Here is a 20556-nt window from a genome sequence, read left to right on the forward strand (position 1 = left end):
TGATGACATCTTCATGATCTGGACTCACAGTGAAGAAGAACTCCAGAATTTCCTCTCCAACCTCAACGCCTTTGGTTCCATCAGATTCACCTGGTCCTATTCCAAATCCCATGCCACTTTCCTTGACGTTGACCTCCATCTGTCCAATGGCCAGCTTCACACGTCCGTCCACATCAAACCCACCAACAAGCAACAGTACCTCCATTATGACAGCTGCCACCCATTCCACATCAAACGGTCCCTTCCCTATAGCCTACGTCTTCGTGGCAAACGAATCTGCTCTAGTCCGGAAACCCTGAACCATTACACCAACAACCTGAAAACAGCTTTCACATCCCGCAACTACCCTCCCGACCTGGTGCAGAAGCAAATAACCAGAGCCACTTCCTCATCCCCTCAAACCCAGAACCTCCCACAGAAGAACCACAAAAGTGCCCCACTTGTGACAGGATACTTTCCGGGACTGGATCAGACTCTGAATGTGGCTCTCCAGCAGGGATACAACTTCCTCAAATCCTGCCCTGAAATGAGATCCATCCTTCATGAAATCCTCCCCACTCCACCAAGAGTGTCTTTCCGCCGTCCACCTAACCTTGGTAACCTCTTACTTCATCCCTATGAAATCCCCAAACCAACTTCCTTACCCTCTGGCTCCTACACTTGTAACTGCCCCCAGTGTAAAACCTGTCCAATGCACCCTCCCACCATCACCTACTCCAGTCCTGTAACCCGGAATGGGTACACGATCAAAGGCAGAGCCACGTGTGAAAGCACCCACGTGGTTTACCAACTGACCTGCCTACTCTGTGAAGCTTTCTATGTGGGAATAACCAGCAACAAACTGTCCATTCGCATGAATGGACACAGGCAGACAGTGTTTGTTGGTAATGAGGATCACCCTGTGGCTAAACATGCCTTGGTGCACGGCCAGCACATCTTGGCACAGTGTTACACCGTCCAGGTTATCTAGATACTTCCCACTAACACCAACTTGTCAGAAATCCGGAGATGGGAACTTGCCCTTCAGTATATCCTCTCTTCTCGTTATCTGCCAAGCCTCAACCTCCGCTAATTTCAAGTTGCTGCCACTCGTACCTCACCTGTCTTTCAACAACATCTTTGCCTCTGTACTTCCGCCTCGACTGACATCTCTGCCCAAACTCTTTGCCTTTACTAATGTCTGCTTGTGTCTATGTATATGCAGATGGATATGTGTGTGTGTGTGTGTGTGTGTGTGTGTGTGTGTGTGTGTGTGTGCGCGCGAGTGTATACCTGTCCTTTTTTCCCCCTAAGGTAAGTCTTTCCGCTCCCAGGATTGGAGTGACTCCTTACCCTCTCCCTTAAAACCCACGTCCTTTCGTCTTTCCCTCTCCTTCCCTCTTTCCTGACGAAGCAACCATTGGTTGCGAAAGCTAGAATTTTGTGTGTATGTACGTGTTTGTTTGTGTGTTTCTATCGATCTGCCAGCGCTTTCGTAATATATATATATATATATATATATATATATATATATATATATATATATATTCTTTTTTTTTTTTTTCAGTATGACTCAAAGGTGCCTACAACCTTCCTTTGTTGTGGTACACAAGTGTGGTACCATGTGACAACACTCTTGGATCCAGTTATATATAAAAACAAAGATGATGTGACTTACCATGGAAGCGCTGGCAGGTCGATAGAAACACAAACAGACTTATGGTAAGTCACATCATCTTCATCTTCATCATCATCATCATCATCTTTGTTTTTAAATATATTTTTCCTGCGTGGAATGTTTCCCTCTATTTTTATATATATTTCCCATGTGGAATGTTTCCCTATATATAGGGAAACATTCCACATGGGAAAAATATATCTAAAAACAATGATGATGTGACTTACCAACTGAAAGCGCTGGTAGGTCGATAGACACACACAAACAAACACAAACATACACACAAAATTCTAGCTTTCACAACCAACGGTTGCTTCATCAGGAAAGAGGGAAGGAGAGGGAAAGACAAAAAGATGTGGGTTTTAAGGGAGAGGGTAAGGAGTCATTCCAGTCCCGGGAGCGGAAGGACTTACCTTGGGGGGAAAAAAGGACAGGTATACACTCGCACACACACACATATCCAACCGCACATACACAGACACAAGCACACATTTGTAAAGGCAAAGAGTTTGGGCAGAGATGTCAGTCGAGGCGGAAGTACAGAGGCAAAGATGTTGTTGAATGACAGGTGAAGTATGAGCGGCGGCAACTTGAAATTAATGGAGGTTGAGGCCTGGTGGATAACGAGAAGAGAGGATATACTGAAGGGCAAATTCCCATCTCCGGAGTTCTGACAGGTTGGTGTTAGTGGGAAGTATCCAGATAACCCGGAAGGTGTAACACTGTGCCAAGATGTGCTGGCCGTGCACCAAGGCATGTTTAGGCATGCAGACATTTCTGCTTGTGTCTGTGTATGTGCGGATGGATATGTGTGCGTGTGCGGTGTATACCTGTCCCTTTTTCCCCCTAAGGTAAGTCTTTCTGCTCCCGGGATTGGAATGACTCCTTACCCTCTCCCTTAAAACCCACATCCTTTTGTCTTTCCCTCTCCTTCCCTCTTTCCTGACGAAGCAACCGTTGGTTGCGAAAGCTTGAATTTTGTGTGTCTATCGAACTGCCAGCGCTTTCGTTTGGTAAGTCATTTCATCTTTGTTTTTATATATATATATATTTTTATTTGTCACTGGATCCAAGAGTGTTGTCACATGGTACCACGCTTTTGTACCACAACAAAGGAAGGTTGTAGGCACCTTTGAGTCATACTGCAAACTTATACTTTGCGATGGGAGACAGTCATGAGGTTTTGAAAAAGTGTTACTTTTTTTGCACTGTGTATTACACCAGTTGGCCATCTATTAAGACAAAGGACTTCTGAACACAATCGTAGAGGGATATGTCGAGGGAAAAAGACCAAGAGGAAAACCACGACTGAGGTACATGGATCAAATCGTGAAAGATGTGGGATGTAACACCTATAAAGAAATGAAGAGAAAAGCTGAAAGACGCACAGAATGGAGACAAGCTGCCATTGTAGCTGTTGCAAACCAATCCTTGGATTGACCACTACAGAAGATTATACCAGTTAAAGAGGCTTGTATACTGCCAATAGATTCTTTATATTCACAGGCTAGCCCTTCACCTATGCTTGCTGCCTTCTTATTTTATAATTTTTATACTGTTTTCCTGACCTCATACTCTCTGGGAGGTTACATCATTGTGCTAGCCACACAATTTTTTTACGGGGACAATATTTAATTTTGTGAATTCTCATTTTGGTGTTATTTCTGCTGTACCTTAAAACCATTCATTCCCAAAATTTGTTATTTTCTATGGATCATTTATCAACATACCCTTGTAATTGTATGAGTAAATTATTGTGATTTAGTTTCTTTTTTCCTGTTTCTTGGTTTGCAATCTTCTGCACTATTTTGCTTTTTATCCTGAGTATTTGCTCCTGTTTTGTCATTAGCTACTATTTTCCTCCCATAAATCTTTTTGTATCTTTGATAATAGTTTAGAAACTCTGGATCACTGTGGGTTTATCTTATGGAACAGAGATATTTTATGGTCTTTCTTATACCTTCTGTTATCTACTTCATTTCACTGGATATTCCTATCGGTGTAGATACTTTTGAAAATAACTATTCAAAGTTTAGTTTAAATACGAGGGCAGTTCAATAAGTAATGCAACACATTTTTTTTCTCGGCCAATTTTGGTTGAAAAAACCGGAAATTTCTTGTGGAATACTTTCAAACATTCCCGCTTCGTTTCGTATAGTTTCATTGACTTCCGACAGGTGGCAGCGCTGTACGGAGCTGTTAAAATGGCGTCTGTAACGGATGTGCGTTGCAAACAACGGGCAGTGATCGAGTTTCTTTTGGCGGAAAACCAGGGCATCTCAGATATTCATAGGCGCTTGCAGAATGCCTACGGTGATCTGGCAGTGGACAAAAGCACGGTGAGTCGTTGGGCAAAGCGTGTGTCATCATCGCCGCAAGGTCAAGCAAGACTGTCTGATCTCCCGCGTGCGGGCCGGCCGTGCGCAGCTGTGACTCCTGCAATGGCGGAGCGTGCGAACACACTCGTTCGAGATGATCGACGAATCACCATCAAACAACTCAGTGCTCAACTTGACATCTCTGTTGGTAGTGCTGTCACAATTGTTCACCAGTTGGGATATTCAAAGGTTTGTTCCCGCTGGGTCCCTCGTTGTCTGACCGAACACCATAAAGTGCAAAGGAGAACCATCTGTGCAGAACTGCTTGCTCGTCATGTGGCTGAGGGTGACAATTTCTTGTCAAAGATTGTTACAGGCGATGAAACATGGGTTCATCACTTCGAACCTGAAGCAAAACGGCAATCAATGGAGTGGCGCCACACCCACTCCCCTACCAAGAAAAAGTTTAAAGCCATACCCTCAGCCGGTAAAGTCATGGTTACAGTCTTCTGGGACGCTGAAGGGGTTATTCTGTTCGATGTCCTTCCCCATGGTCAAACGATCAACTCTGAAGTGTATTGTGCTACTCTTCAGAAATTGAAGAAACGACTTCAGTGTGTTCGTAGGCACAAAAATCTGAATGAACTTCTCCTTCTTCATGACAACGCAAGACCTCACACAAGTCTTCGCACCCGAGAGGAGCTCACAAAACTTCAGTGGACTGTTCTTCCTCATGCACCCTACAGCCCCGATCTCGCACCGTCGGATTTCCATATGTTTGGCCCAATGAAGGACGCAAACCCTGGGAGGCACTACGCGGATGATGAAGAAGTTAAGGTGCAGTACGACGTTGGCTCCGACATCGACCAGTGGAATGGTACCGTGCTGGCATACAGGCCCTCATTTCAAGGTGGCGTAAGGCCGTAGCATTGAATGGAGATTACGTTGAAAAATAGTGTTGTGTAGCTAAAAGATTGGGGAATAACCTGGTGTATTTCTATGCTGAATAAAACAACCCCTGTTTCAGAAAAAAATGTGTTGCATTACTTATTGAACTGCCCTCGTATCATACAGAACCTGGGACAAATTTACATCTGCATTTTTCTGTATATATTTCATCCTGGATTTGGTTTAATAACTTGACAAACCTGAATTTTGTGTTTTGAAGGATATCTTTTTTAGACCTGCAGTATGGTGGGCCTAAATTGGCATAAATGATCATACAGTCCCAGATCTTTTACATGAACCACATAGTGTTCCCTGTGTATATCTGTAACAATGTGATCAATATCAATTAGTGATCCTACAGTTTTTGTTATCCTTGTTGCACTGTTGGCCAACCAAGACATGCCAAAGCTATGAACGATGTTTGAGAGACTGCTGCTGCTTTTATCTATGATATTTGTTTATATTTATGTCTCCACATATGACAGTTTTGTTCTTGGGAATTGAAATTTTGTCCAGAACTTTCATTAATTTAGTTGAAACAAGTGTCAAGTCTTGGGCATGGGAAAGGGAAATGATTTTGAAAAATTTTGACTCTGACTTGAAGTAAGTATTAGTTTTGTAAATTTAAACAGGGTATTTTTGCAGTTTTAAGACATAACAGGTCTGAAACACAAAATCTGCTCTTGGATTCATTAATCAGTTGATTCTAAATGATACAATAATAAGTTTACATTTATCTCATGTGTTCAGGTTTACTCCATTAGGTCAGGAGCAGACAGAATCCCGGTCGCAAAGTGTCGACTGGGCATGGATTATCAGCATGGGTAACTGTAAACCAATATTGTTCTCTGACTTATGAACATCTTCCTGAATGATTATAACAGTATTTTTATCAAATAAAATTAAAACTGAGGAGTAGGTAACATAATCCTTGTCAACATACATAAACAAAACACAAAATATGTGGATAGCCCTCGAAGAAATCAATGTAATTTTGAAAATGAATTTAATCTGGTATGAACATTTTTGGAGAGATGGAACTGGTAAAACAGCTAAATCATTTCAAGTATACCTTCTTGCTGTGCTTGAAGTATTGACTTATTTCAGTTCACAGGTTTGAAGCCCTTAACTTTTTATTTCCTGCATCAAAGCTGCATAGGTGTAGTTGACAAATTTTCCTTTCCCAGAAAGAATTCTGACCATTACAAAGAGTCCTGTTTTAACTGAAGACTGAGTTAGGATAGAATAATCAACCTGATCCCAATCATCTGTGTCAAAAACTTCAAGTTCATAATCAAACACTGGCAACTGCTCCTTAACTTCAGTCGTCGCTCGGTTCTATTTTTCTCTTCTTATTGGTCTTAATCCTCTTTTTTTTCCTGTTCCTCCTCTTCATCTTCTCCCAGGTGGCATAAAACTTTTGTATTTGTTAACACTGTTCCATACTGAAGATGTTGAAAATTAGGATTGATTTTTCTTATGGTGTGAGTGGAAGCTGATTTCTTGCCATTTCAGACAGTTTTGCAGAACAAATCTACAAGATTTTTAGAATTGAAAACGGACATGTCTTTGATAGGTTGAACTATTACATGAGCTAGCCCTACATCATGAATGGGCGAAGGAGGCAGATGGGGTCTGCCCAACAGTGATGTTTCCAGCGAATTGACAAATGAAATGCTGGGAGAGGCAGACTGTGTGCTATGAAGAAAATGTCTGTCTTTTATAAGTCCTTACAGTCAAATAAATCTGGAAAAAAATCCAGCAGTAGGAATCCATGGTTAATGTTTTCAGATGTTGGTGCAGTTGACAAAATTTGACCAAGGATGTTCACCAACTACTACTACTACTACTACTACTACTACTACTACCACCACTATTATTACTATTATTATTATTATTATTGCAAACATTGCTCTATTTTACCCATTTGCTGTTTATGAAATCATAGACTGGCATGGCTAGCATCCCTGTCAAATATCAAAACAGCACTCTGGCTGGATAACTGGTGATTTGTTATGACGTTTTTGTGTGTGAGAACCACTGATGAAACTGAAGCTCCTCCATCCACCCACTCGTTGAAGCAGCAAAAAGTTACCTTGGATAGGCGTTATACTGCACCACCCCTGTACATGATCAATGGTGGCAAGTTGCAATCTGTAGTAATGTAGGCTATTAAAGTTGTTGATTTCCTACACGACCCAGCAGACACCTTAATCAGTAGCTTTCCCTGCTTCCCAAGAGCTCTTATCCTGGACGGGATCACAGCTAAACCCAGACTTGTCACAATTGCAGACAAAGTACGATTTTTGGTCATCTTTTAGCGCATACATTTCATAGAAATTATTTAGTTCACTATAGAGGCGATGAATCACAAACGGATCTCTAGCATTCACAAGGGACACCGTAAGCCACTCTTGCTTCCCTATATTTTTAATTGGATTTATAACATCATTCACTGCCCTTCACACATCATTTACAGTGTAATTCTTATCTGGATGCTTTTTAATGTAAATCCTTGACATTTTTAGAACCTGACACAGAACAATAATATCATATTGTTTTGCAATCTCCACTCAGCATCTGTGCCCAGTTATCCCACTTCAAAATTTTTTGGTAAAATGTTAACATGCAATGGTTCTTATTAAGCTTGAAATTAAGTTATTTTATTATTATCTTGTTTGGGAATGATATAAAAAAACTTAACAGACCATAAATGCGTTTAACTTGCCAATAAATCAAGGAAACAAAACACAATTTTCATTCTTATAAAATCTGGATCTAACAAATTGTTAGAACATAGCAACATAAAAAGCTCAACAATTAATAACATTCAACAATAAAAACGAGAGGGTAGTGGTGTTAGAATAAAAAATGATGGCTGGAAACAATGCTGCCAACAATTACACCAAATGTTTCTCCACCAAAATTTTCTACCTACTGTTTCCCATGAACCCTTGTTTACAAATGCCCCACCTGGCCCTATCTCACCACTAGGTGATCAGTCAAGACAAAGAATGAGTATTACTTTTTGTAAATCCCATATCTGTACTTAGCACTATCTTCAGGCCACATTGGGACCATCTGACCGCTGTATCTTACTCAGCTCAGGATGCGGATAGGAGGGGCATGTGATCAGCACACCGCTCTCCCGGTCGTTATGATGGTTTTCTGTGACCAGAGCCGCTATTATTCGGTCGCGTAGCGTCTCAACTGGCATCACAAGGCTGAGTGCACCCCGAAAAATGGCAACAGCGCATGGCGGCCCAGATGGCCATCCATCCCAGTACTGGCCACGTCCAACAGCGCTTAACTTCGGTGATCTGACGGGAACTGGTATATCCACTGCGGCAAGGCCGTTGCCAATATCTGTGCTTAAATATCAGATATTTCAAAATTTTTCATCACCAACTGTGGTATGGTTATGCCCAAGTTTAAACTGTGTTCTCTTTTTGATACACATACACTGTCTAACTATATGTCTGGGATTAGCCCAGATAGTCCTGGTTCTTTAGTGCTGTTTGAGGTTACAACAATATGTGAAGTCTGATAATTTTATAACTCGTTAGAACTATTTTTTTAAATGTTTGATTGAACTGTCTGACAGTGCATTTTTGAACATTCTCTTACGACTGTGCCTCAGTCAGCCGACCTTGGAGTAAGCACTCGTGTTAATGGGGAGAGGGGGCCACCAAGTTCCGCCACAACTTTTTGATCACACACTTTTTTTCATTTTATTTTATCAGTTTTCTTCATCATCATTTAGCTCTGGACTAAATAAGAGTGTCTAATTTTAACCTGCAACAGGAACAGAAATTTTTGAAATAGCGTAATGATGGTAACAGTGAATGTAGCAGTAATGATGGATAGCTCAAACAGAAGCAACGGAAACTTGTTCCGGATTCTGTAAGATATTTCAGTTTGGAGGAAGGAATTAATACTTTTAAGTTTCGATGAAGGTGAAACTGGTCAAATTTTGAGTCTGTACCTTTCACAGAGTATGAAAAAAATATAAACTCAAAGAAAAGTTGGTTTATTATACTGATAACGCCAACATTAATTCTGATGGTGTGAAGAGAAAGTGGAATGAAAATCTTTTCACAGACATTCCAAGTGATTAAGACAGATGTACAGGGTGATTATAATTAAAGTTAAATTTTCAAAATGCTGAAGAAATAACACCACTGGTCAGAATTACATCAAATTGCAATGGAATATTATCGGAGAGGGCAGAAAATGTATGGCAGAAGAAAAAAAAATAGTGTGAAAATGGATCTACATATGGCGCTGTATATGTCAGAATTCATAAATGAAAACACCCGTCATGTGCACGACCCATTGAAGTTAGTATAAACACGCCGGATACACGAATTTTCCTCCTTTCACATCTGTGACAGTCGCCATGACTGTCTCAATGCAGGATCACGCTCTGTTTGTAAAGCTATATTACAAGAATGATGACTGTACACACATCACTCTGCTGAAGTTCCGGACACTGAAGGGTTTGAAAAATGGAACTGGTTCGATGACTGCCACCAGTCTGGAGAAAATTATTCAGAAATTCGAATAGATGGGTACTTTTGGTGTGCAACCTGGTAGAGGGAGGAAATGAATTGATTCGACATCAGCAGAGGCAGTGACCACAACAATGCAGGAGGAGACAAGTGGTGGTGTGCAAACATGTAATGCACGGAGAATTGCCTGAACATTGGACATATCCATGAGCATGGTGTGTAAAATCGTATGAAATATCCTTCTTTGCTATCCATTCAAAATTACCCATGTGCATGAGTTGCTTCCTGTTGACCTGTGGGTCAATCCATTTCAAATCACCCAGGCGATGTTGCTCAACATTTTTGATTTTCTTGATTTTTTTTATCATGACTTCCATATAGACAGACATTCACAAAACACTGTTTTAAAAATTTTTATAAGTCATAGTTTTTTTCTGGCAGCCGCTTTTACAGTGTCGTTTGGGCAAATTTTAGTGGAAATCGATGTTTGCGGAAAGTTTAATTGCCACGTTATTTTAAAAGATATCAGAATAATTCAAAAACCAGTGTGCTCAGTGTGAAATGAACTTCACGCATATTTTTTTTTTTTAGTTTTTCTATCATGCAAAAGAGTCATTCAAACTCTTTCTGTAAAGCCTCAGAAAAAATTTATCAATCTTCACTTTTTAAGGCCTTCAATCTTCATGAAGGAAGAGAGACTCACTAATAATATGTTATCTCTGTGTTGTGTACTTACATAACTACCTGCAGTAAAAGTTGCAGTCCTGAGAATGCACTCCTGTTTTTTCTAGAGCTTTTCAAAACTGGCCAAAACCCTTCTAACGTCAATTTTCGCAGGTCAATATCTAAAAAGGGACTGAATGAAAACAAGTGAAAATTTTACAGAATGTTCTTTATTCTCATGGGAATATCTCACAAAAAAATTATGACTGAGACTCAACTACATTGAGAGTAATAGAGCAGCAAATTTCAGTAAAAATGCTACCCCTCTACATGCTCGTGCAGTGTCAAATTAGCAAACAAGGGCTTGAAATTATTACAGTTGACATTGGTCAAATGATGTTTAAATCATTACATACAATAAATGATCAAATATTTCTACTTTTAAATAACAATGGGCAGAGATAACAATTGGTAAGAGTTCTAATTCTTAAAATTAACGGTACATTTGTTGTACTACACTTGCGTACAGTATACACATAATAATATTTCTCCATGTATACAGATTTAAAACTTCAGTTGTAACTACTTGCCAGCTGCAATTTTCATTAGGGAGTTAAACAAACACGATATTTCATTGCATAGTTTATCAGTTATATTGTGCGTTCTACCAGACACTTTGTGAATTCCATTGGAGTTACTTTTCACATTACTTTCTTTGCAGGACCCAAGACAATAAACAGGTGAATAAGAGTTTTGTAAGTGTAGATCTGAAGTGTCCCATCTTCAACTGTTTTCAAGAATAGTAGATTTTTCAAGTATTGAAATGAGTTGTTTTGTGGGTGAACTAATAAGTGAACAGTGCCATAAACAACACTACAAGAAGAAAGTGCATCAAGAATTAATAAGAGTGAGTGACTTGCCAGCTGAAGAACAATGTTTGTTAAAATTAAGAATTTTGAAAGAAATTTCTAATATTTGTTATTACCACAAAGATAAATATTTAGACAAATACAACCACATTTTTGGTAAAAAGTGTTGTGACCAATTTGGTACTCAAAAAAGCCAGTTAAAAATGGTTTGCGTAAAATACTAGTAGAACACCTAAACAAAAAAAATGTGGATATTAACCTAATTCCTGGACGAGCTCTATGCCCAACTTGCGCATCAAAAATATTTGTAAATAAACCAGCTGAAAAAGTGGCAATTAGTGTTGAGAATGATCCTGAATTTCTTCCTTGGCCTTTTGAATTGGTTGAGGATGATCCTTTGCATCAAGTAGAATCAACCTGCGAAACTTTGGAATTATCTCCTTTACGTAAAATAACAAAGCTCAACAAAGACCAGTGACTATCAGTTTTACAAAGAAAAACTGATAAAATTACAAGTGCTGTCAAGCGAAAATTGGAAGAATCTTTCCATAATCCTCAGAATGGAAATAGTACAGAAAATGTACAAAGTGAGTATGATATACTTATTACCAAAATGAAAGAAAAATTCAAAGTTTCCAGTAAAGATGACAAAATTAAGATAATTAGCCTCTTGCCAAGATCATGGTCAAAGAAAAAAATAATCAAGGAATTTGGTGCATCTGAATACATGGTGAAGTTAACTAGGCAGCTAGTTATGGATCGAGGTATCTTACCACATCTTTCGAAAAGACAAGGTGCCAACAAAATAAGTGAAGTTGTTGTTAATAGTGTTAAAGAATTTTACGAGGATGATGACAATAGTCGCATGTGTCCTGGTAAAAAGGAATGTGTTTCAACTTGTGATTGACAATGTTAAGGTGCAGAAGCAGAAAAGGTTAATTCTTCTCTCGCTGAATGAGCTCTACAGCTTCTATAAACAAAAATACCCAGATAACAAAATCGGCCGCTCTATGTTTTGTGTTCTACGACAAAAGTGGTGTGTTCTTCCGGGTTCATCAGGAACTCATACTGTATGCGTTTGCAAGCATCATCAAAACACAAAGCTTATGATGGAAGGAGCAAAGCTTAATGCAAATTATAAAGACCTGATAGCTTTCATGGTATGTGATATTGATAATGAAAAATGTATGCTTGACATGTGTGCAGGATGTCATGGACCAGATACCCTACTTGATATCTTAAAAAATGAACTTGACATCTTGCCTGATGAAGTAGTTTTCAAACAATGGGTACAAACTGATAGAGTTGAGCTTATTACACAGGTAATGCCAAGTGAGGAATTTTTACAGTCTCTTGTTGATAAGTTGGTGCTTTTAAAATCCCATCACTTTATCTCAAAAGCTCAAGCTCAATATTTTAAGGAAACGAAAGATAACCTGAAAGAAACCCACTGTTTAGTGATTGCTGATTTTGCAGAAAACTATACATTTACAGTACAGGATGAAATTCAAAGTTTTCACTGGACTAATGCACAAGCGACACTGCACCCGTTTGCCATCTACTTTAAAAAAGAAGACAACGTGTGTTGCAAATCTATTTGTGTAATTAGTGACCACCTAGAACATAATACCACAACTGTGTATGCATTTCAACATCACCTCATTAGAGAAATTAAGAATATCATACATAATGTTGAAAAGATAATCTACTTTAGTGATGGAGCAAGCGGCCAGTACAAAAATAAGAAAAACTTCATTAGTATCTGCCAACACAAAACTGATTTTGGTTTACCAGCAGAGTGGAATTTCTCTGCCTCATCACACGGAAAGAATTCTTACGATGGGATAGGTGGAACAACAAAAAGAGAAGTTACACGAGCTTCCCTTCAAAGACCTTACACAGAACAGATCCTGACTCCACACGATTTGTTCAAATACTGTCAACAGAATATTACTGGAATTAGATATATATTTGTTTCTTCAACTGAAATTGAACAAATCAAAACAAAGCTGACTGAGAGATTTGCTTGTTGTTTACCTTTGAAAGGAACAAGAAGCTATCACAGATATGTTCCCATAAGTGACAATCAAATAAGATGTTTTGTTACTTCCAAAGGCTCCAACTTTGATGATCATCAAACTTCAATACTTTTTACAAATGTATCATCTTTTACAAATAACGATTTTGTTGTTTGTATGTATGATGAGAAGTGGTGGCTTGGAAAAATTGAGAAGAAAAGTGAAGATAACAATGATGTTTTAGTGGATTTCTTTCACCCTTCTGGTCCAAGAACTGCCTTTCAACTTTCCAAAAATTGCGCTGCTTGGGTGCCTGCAAATAAAATAGTACGAAAGCAGACTCCACTGGAACTCACACCAGTGTCTGGTAGAACACACAACATAACTGATAAACTATGCAATGAAATATCATGTTTGTTTAACTCCCTAATGAAAATTGCAGCTGGCAAGTATTTATAACTGAAGTTTTAAATCTGTATACATGGAGAAACATTATTATGTGTATACTGTACGCAAGTGTAGTACAACAAATGTACCGTTAATTTTAAAAATTAGAACTCTTACCAATTGTTATCTCTGCCCATTGTTATTTAAAAGTAGAAATATTTGATCATTTATTGTATGTAATGATTTAAACATCATTTGACCAATGTCAACTGTAATAATTTCAAGCCCTTGTTTGCTAACTTCCACTAAAATTTGCCCAACCGCCTTTGTAAAATTGCTGCCAGAAAAGAACTATGACTTATAAAAATTTTTAAAACAGTGTTTAGTGAATGTCTGCCTATAGAGAACTCATGATAAAAAAAAAATCAAGAAAATCAAAAATGTTGAGCAACAAATTTTATTCATATTGGGTGATTTTAAATGGATTGACCCCTGCCAGCAAGAGAGACCTTTGCTTTAGAATTTCTTGCTCGCATAGAAGTGGAAATGATTGGCTGTGGAAGATTTTGTGGACAGGCGAAGCCCACTTCCATTTGACAGGCTATGTCAATACACAGAATTGTCGAATATGGGCAACAGAAAATCCACACGCAAATCAACCAGTACCACTTCATCCTGAAAAGGTCACTGTGTGGTGCTGGTTTAAGGCATCATTCATCATAGGGCCATATTTTTTTCAAACCGACAGGTGTTTCCATCCTGTTACCTGTACCATCATTGGTAAGTGCTATGAGTGTCTTTTGAGCAACCACATCATTCCAGCTCTCTACCACCGTGGATGTATGGATGGGATCATTTTTATGTAAGATGGTGCACCTCTGCACATTGCAAATCCAGATAAGCAGCTGCTGAAGCACCATTTCGGAAATGCTAGAATTATCAGCCATCATTTCCCTACGGCCTGGCCATCCTGATCATCTGATCTTAACTTCTGGCTGCGGACCTATCTGAGAGATGATATGTCAGTGTTCCAATTGTGAACTTAGCTGCATTGAAGGCACACATTGTGCAACATATACTGAACATGACCCCGGAAACACTTCTATCAGTTGTGGTACAAGCTATTTCTCGATTTCAACTTGTTGCAGAAAATGGTGAATAGCATATTGAACATGTTTTGTGCCAGTCACATGGAAAGTAATAATCCGATTTGATTTTGATTGATGCTTTTTATGCAGTTTTTGGCCTCAGGACAGTTAAAAACTGATGTGATTTATGCTTTTTATGCAATTTTTGGCCTCAGGGAAATTAAAATCCGATCCAATTGTTGCTTTTTGTGTGGTTTTTAGCCTGAGGACAATTAAAAACCGATTTTCCCATCCGATGTGATATGACCTTGCCACGGTGGATGGGCTTATGTAACTAATAGTATCACACCTGTACACCATACACACAGAGTAGTGCTATTTGTTTAATGTCAACTTGCAGCTTAGGCATTGTTGTATGATTCATTTGTCATTTGTAGTCAACCACTATTAAATTATGTTGCTTACACTGGCATCTATTGCTAGCTTTTGTAACTATTTATCTTTCTTCTGCCATATGTTTGCCCCCTTCTCCGATAATATTCCACTGTGATTTGATCGCATTCTGAGCAGTGGTGTTATTTCTATCATGGTTTGAAAGTTTATCTTTAATTATAATCACCCTGTATTTTGGGAATTGGTAGTTCAGCCTACATAACACACAAATCATTACTGAAAATAGGTGCACCTGTAAAAATATATAACTCAATAAATAAAGTTGAAATGTTCCAGTAAACTGTTAGGGCTTTTAAGTAATTTCAAAAATATGTCCTTGGCTGGACCCAAAAAATATGGTAATATGTCCTGGATTGGAAGAATAAAATGGTGAGCCTACACATACATGATCCTCCCCCTGTATGGAAGACATTATTCTTTGCCATCTCATATATGAATAATGTTATATGTTTCTGGATCTCAAACCCAGTGTTCAGTGATTAATATTTCTATAGTTTAAAGATGGAAATTCAGCTCCAAAATGGTGTACAATGATTATTTGTGACTGACACTTTAGCCAACTGTTTTGATGAAACACTGTTAGATCTGTTTGAGTTCCTGTGTTACTTGCCCATGTGGTTTCTTTGAGATTAACGTACGTAACAAGAAAGCTTTTTGCTATAATTGAATCAAACATTCATGGGCTGACTAGATAAGTTTAGCAGGGCCACATGCTGTAGAGGTTTATTCTAAAAAATGATCTATTCTTCCAATCGATGACAACATGTATGTGATCATATGACCCCACGATCAAACCACAATGCTTTTGCTCATGAAGCCACATCTGTCGATAGTCCCAAATGATTCCAGTGCAGCATGCCCACCATCAGCCATCATTAAATATCATCTTCTTTCTGTTGCCCTGCATATACACTTCATGATGCTATGAAGGCATGGTTCATAATGGCACCATAACAATTCAACTAAGTGCAGCTCTCTTGAATAATATACCCAGTTCCAATCAAAACTATTTCCTGTCTCACCCACTATCACTACCTCTTTACTTGTGAAATCCCTATATAAATGCCTTATAATTCCTCTTATCACTTGGTTCACCCTGCACTGGGTTACAAATTCTACTGACCTGGTACACTGACCCTAACATTTCCTGCAGCTCAGAGTTTACACCTCAGCCACGCCTACTTCCTCAACATCAATACATTATTCTTCTTTACATTTTTCACACTTACATCGCAGTCACTGCTGCATATTCCATACACCTACATACATTATTATCACAGTGTTCAAAGAACAAATAAATGACGTTCTACTTTTACCTAATTGAGATGTCAAATTCGTTCACATATTGTTACACGAAAACAGGTCTAACTAAATATGCATTAACTAGAAGCCAACAATGCAGTTTTTTGTATACCCTGCCATACGCAATTTTATTAGTTAAATGCGTAAAGTAATTAATGTGTTGGACATACTGCTGCAATCTGTGGAACATGACATCCAGCTCCTTGTCATCAGCTTTGCTTATAACTTGTGGAACCCATGTTGGCTTCGTTGTCAAGTAATTCCTTTTCAACGGATTCCTGAAAGACAGTGTATCCGTCATACTCGCAACAAACAATATATACAACAATCATCAACTCCAACAATTCGCATATAATCATCAACTCCAACAATTCGCATATCAGCTGTTCTGATAAGAATAGTTTCTGCATCATTCGTACCATGTCATTTTCCTATCACTCCTCTGTTCTTTTTTAATACAGCAGCAATTTTCACAACAATGTCAAAAGCTTACGGCACACAACAATCCCTCGATGTCCACCTCACTGCAATGTATACGTCCTTCCCTACTCCAGTTAACTCAATCGAGTCACGGAGCGCTGGGAGCAGTATGCGTCGGGGGCTTTCGCCGGGTAGTCATTTGTTTTTTTTTTTTTTTTTTTTTGGGTGCAGCCAACCTTTTACTTAGCTGTGTGTGTTCCCGTCTCGCGGCACCTACGAACTGATTTCAGCGCGTTGTGTTCTTGATTACAAGTTCTTGCGTGTATAGGACCGTTTTAATTGCATTGTTACTTGTATTCTGCCTGATTTTTGTTCATTCGAAATATTGGGTGCGGTAAATGATTCTGTTGCGGCTTTAGTATGAATATTTTATTAGGCCGGTATTACACTGTCAAATTAACTTTGACAAAAAAAAAGTGAACAAAAGGTTCGTTTAAGCAGCAGCCAGACAGCTTGACGTCCATGCGCAGAGCTGAAAATGCGTGTAAGTAATGTCTCATCCCGCTTCTGGTTAGTGGGAATGTGGCTGTACGGTGTACAAGCAGTGGGAGCAAACTGCCAGATTCGCGCATGCCTCGCTTCACGTGAGTCGAGTTTAGTTTATGGCGCATTTTTCAATCGTTTCGAACTATTGCAGTTCCCTCTTTCACGTTTACATTTCATTGTTAATAGTAAGGAAAGTATATCAGATGCTTATCCACCACTATGCCCGGGAATCTATCCAGAAATGGGACGAAAAATGCAACGACCAAACACGGAATTCTACGACGTCGTAGCTGCGCATGAGCAATAAAGCATGCAAATTGCAGAATGCCGAATGGTAGCTGCTGAAACGAACCTAAATATTCATCGTATCTCTATTGACAAAGATCTTTGACATGGCGTAGGCAGGAATATTACAGAATGAAAACGTACTACGTAGCGAGAAGGAGAGGTAAACGTCAAATCTTTATCACAGGATCCTGAAATGACAACTGACACAATAAACGAAATAAATGTCCTGAAACCAACTTCTCAGAAACATCCTTTGGAGAGTGTATTAACAACATTCAAATTCCATAAATTTTATTTTATTTATTTATTTATTTTTTTTACTCACACTACGTAGTGGTTCTCTGAAGACACTTTTCGTTATAAATCAATAAAAGTGCAACATTAATGGAGAAATATTGTTTTACGCGATAGGAAAACTTTGCCAATTATTTCGGTGCGTAATGCATACATATATTGCATGTAAATTATCAGAAAATAGGGGGGGGGGGGGGAATCTAATGCGTACCTAATTATAATAGGAAATGTAAACGCTATTGTATAGCTGTAAAATTCAGAGTTTTGTCTAAACATACCATACAGTCCACTGACATTCTGGTCACAGACGCAGAACAACAATTTCAGGCCGGTGGGGAGGGGCTTGGATTTAGAACATTTCCATGAGTAATTGTCGCCGTCATAGGTGTTTTAAAAACAGTCAATGTTTACGTCACTATGTTTATACATGTACAAAGTGTGATCTGTATGAATGAGAGGGTCGGCCTAGCTTTATTGTGTGTACATGACTATCGCTTAATCACTAGGTTATGAAAACGACTAGGAAAGAAATCATAATTTTCAAAGCGCCCGCAGAAGACGAGGATAAAAATGGAGAAGATGCTTACAAGGTCACCTTGGAGGAAGCCGGTATCACAGCACATATTGTTCCAGTGTTAACGTTTGAATTCTTTGATTTGGATAGATTGCGTACAAAACTGCAATGTCCGGAAGAATACTCAGGTATGCCATGTAAACTAAGAAAGGTACTTATCACTGTAAATTTCTGATACATGTAAATTAATTTGGTTGTGTGTTACCTCCGATGTGTGGTTAGATTAGCTACTTGATAATTTTTCACGTTTTAAGGCAAGCCGCATAATCAGTTATTACTTGACATTTCGATATCGTAATTGTTTATTTGGTTTGACATTTTGATGATTTACATACACACAAGTGTCTGCACAGTAACATTTGGTGTAGGAGCATGGTCGGTAAAATATTGTAAACTCTAATTATCTGATATTTTCTTTGTGTGTTAAGTCATTTTACTTAAGGCCTTCTGTGTACTGTAAATGCAGGAACATAATGTTAGTTTATGTGCAGAGCAGATTTGCAACCATGTTTAAAGGTACAACTTGGGCATTTCAGTATCCTTACACAGGATGCGTTTTCCTTTACACTTTGGAGTATAATTTGCTCCTAAAGCCATTTTTTGCTTAACGCGTTAGTCTTGTTTTAATGTAGTGTGTAAAGCCCCACTATAAGCTTTAGCACATATGTAATTTAGGTCGCGCTGTAAACTTTGAGTGCAGATATTTAGAGAAACACTCACAAAGCATAAAGAGTAATGATGTACAAAGCAGGAAAAAGACATATTGATTATCAGAAGAAATAATTGTGGAGGGTAAAACCGTAGAGTCAATGGAACTAATGGATAGTGGCTTTTAAAGGTGTAAAATATCTGACAGTGGTAAAGTGAAGAGAATATGAAATGCATGCAGGCATTTTTAATAGCAAGAATATCTTCTGTAACAAAGAAAAGTACGTCCATCTAATATAGACTTTAGTGCCAACAAGCCTTTTTCTGAAAGCATTTGTGCAGAGTCCTATCCAGAAATGAAATGTGGATGATATACAATACAGTCAAGATGACTTGAAGCTTTAGAAATATGGTACTAAAGAAGAATGCTTATGATTAGCTGACTAGATCGGATTACTACATCTACATCTGTACCCTGCAAACCACCTTGAGTTGCATGGCAGATGGTACATCCCACTGTAGCAGTTATTGGGGTTTCTTCCTGTTCCATTCATGCATGGTGCATGGGAATAATGATTGTTTGAATGCCTCTGTGTGTGCAGTAATTATTCTAATCTGACCTTCACGATCCATGTGTGAGCAATATGTAGGGGGTTGTTGTATATTCTTAGAGAAATCATTTAAAGCCGGTTCTTGAAACTTCATTAATAGGCTTGCTTGGGACAGTTTACGTCTATTTTCAAGTCTCTTCCAGATCAGTTCCTTTAGTATCTTTGTGACACGCAAATGAAGAGTTACTGATATCAATTGGGGACAATGATGTATATGGCACAACTTGACTAAAAGAAGGGGTGAAGGAATAGTCGATTTGATAATTTATGAAAGTGGAAAGGGGTGAGCAGAATAATAAAGGAAGATCATGGATTGACTACAGTAAGCAGGCTCAAAGGACTGTGAATTAAAATAGTTAGACAGTGAGGAAGACACTTGCAGAGGATTGACTAATGTGGAGAGATGTGTTGAGCCAAATTGAAGATCACAACAATAACAACCATTTGATGCAGAATGCAGGCACATAATTTTTGGACCATCAGTTACAAACTGTATTAAAACATAAATACTGCAGCAGATAATAACATATTGTTATAACATTTTTCACGTTCAGATAAGTTTTATAAGACGTTTCAGGAATTTGTGAAAGTTTGAAAAGTTATTGTACAAATTGCAATGTATTGCAGGGTTGATATTTACAAGTCCTCGTACGGTTAAAGCAGTTGCTCTCTCTCTGGAAGGGAAGACACCATCACATTTTGGATGGAGAAATGCATATGTCGTAGGTGAAACTACTCGTAATGTTCTACAGAGAGAACTGACAATGGAAGGCAAGGGAAGCAACACTGGACATGCTGTTGCTCTTGCTGAATTTATTCTTTCAGGTATGTTTGTTGACAGTATGGCAAGTTGCCTTTATAGATATGTTGCCCCATGAGATAAGTCTCAGCGTATTAGTTCAAACACTACTGATTTTCCCTTCAGAATGTAACCAGAGAAAATATTTGATTTCAGTGACAG

General features: G+C 38.6%; 2 protein-coding genes and 1 pseudogene across 2 annotated transcripts in view; 1 reads left to right on the forward strand and 2 right to left on the reverse strand.

Moving 5' to 3' along the window:
* LOC126473394 (bridging integrator 3-like) overlaps positions 1 to 16818 on the reverse strand; it is a 63717-nt gene extending 46899 nt beyond the window's left edge. The window contains exons 1-2 of the mRNA XM_050100403.1: positions 16634 to 16818; positions 16385 to 16492 (exon numbers count right to left, since the gene is read on the reverse strand). Coding sequence (XP_049956360.1) covers positions 16385 to 16492; positions 16634 to 16641 — 116 coding nt within the window. The 5' untranslated portion in view covers positions 16642 to 16818. The remainder of the gene's footprint in view (positions 1 to 16384; positions 16493 to 16633) is intronic.
* Positions 8167 to 8284, reverse strand: LOC126475910 (5S ribosomal RNA; annotated as a pseudogene).
* Positions 16819 to 17954: 1136 nt separating the features above from the next.
* LOC126473395 (uroporphyrinogen-III synthase-like) overlaps positions 17955 to 20556 on the forward strand; it is a 32987-nt gene continuing 30385 nt past the window's right edge. The window contains exons 1-2 of the mRNA XM_050100404.1: positions 17955 to 18464; positions 20223 to 20420. Of these exons, the coding sequence (XP_049956361.1) occupies positions 18272 to 18464; positions 20223 to 20420 (391 nt within the window). The 5' untranslated portion in view covers positions 17955 to 18271. The remainder of the gene's footprint in view (positions 18465 to 20222; positions 20421 to 20556) is intronic.

Source organism: Schistocerca serialis, chromosome 4 (assembly GCF_023864345.2).
Source record: "Schistocerca serialis cubense isolate TAMUIC-IGC-003099 chromosome 4, iqSchSeri2.2, whole genome shotgun sequence".
NCBI classification, from domain to species: Eukaryota; Metazoa; Arthropoda; class Insecta; order Orthoptera; family Acrididae; genus Schistocerca; species Schistocerca serialis.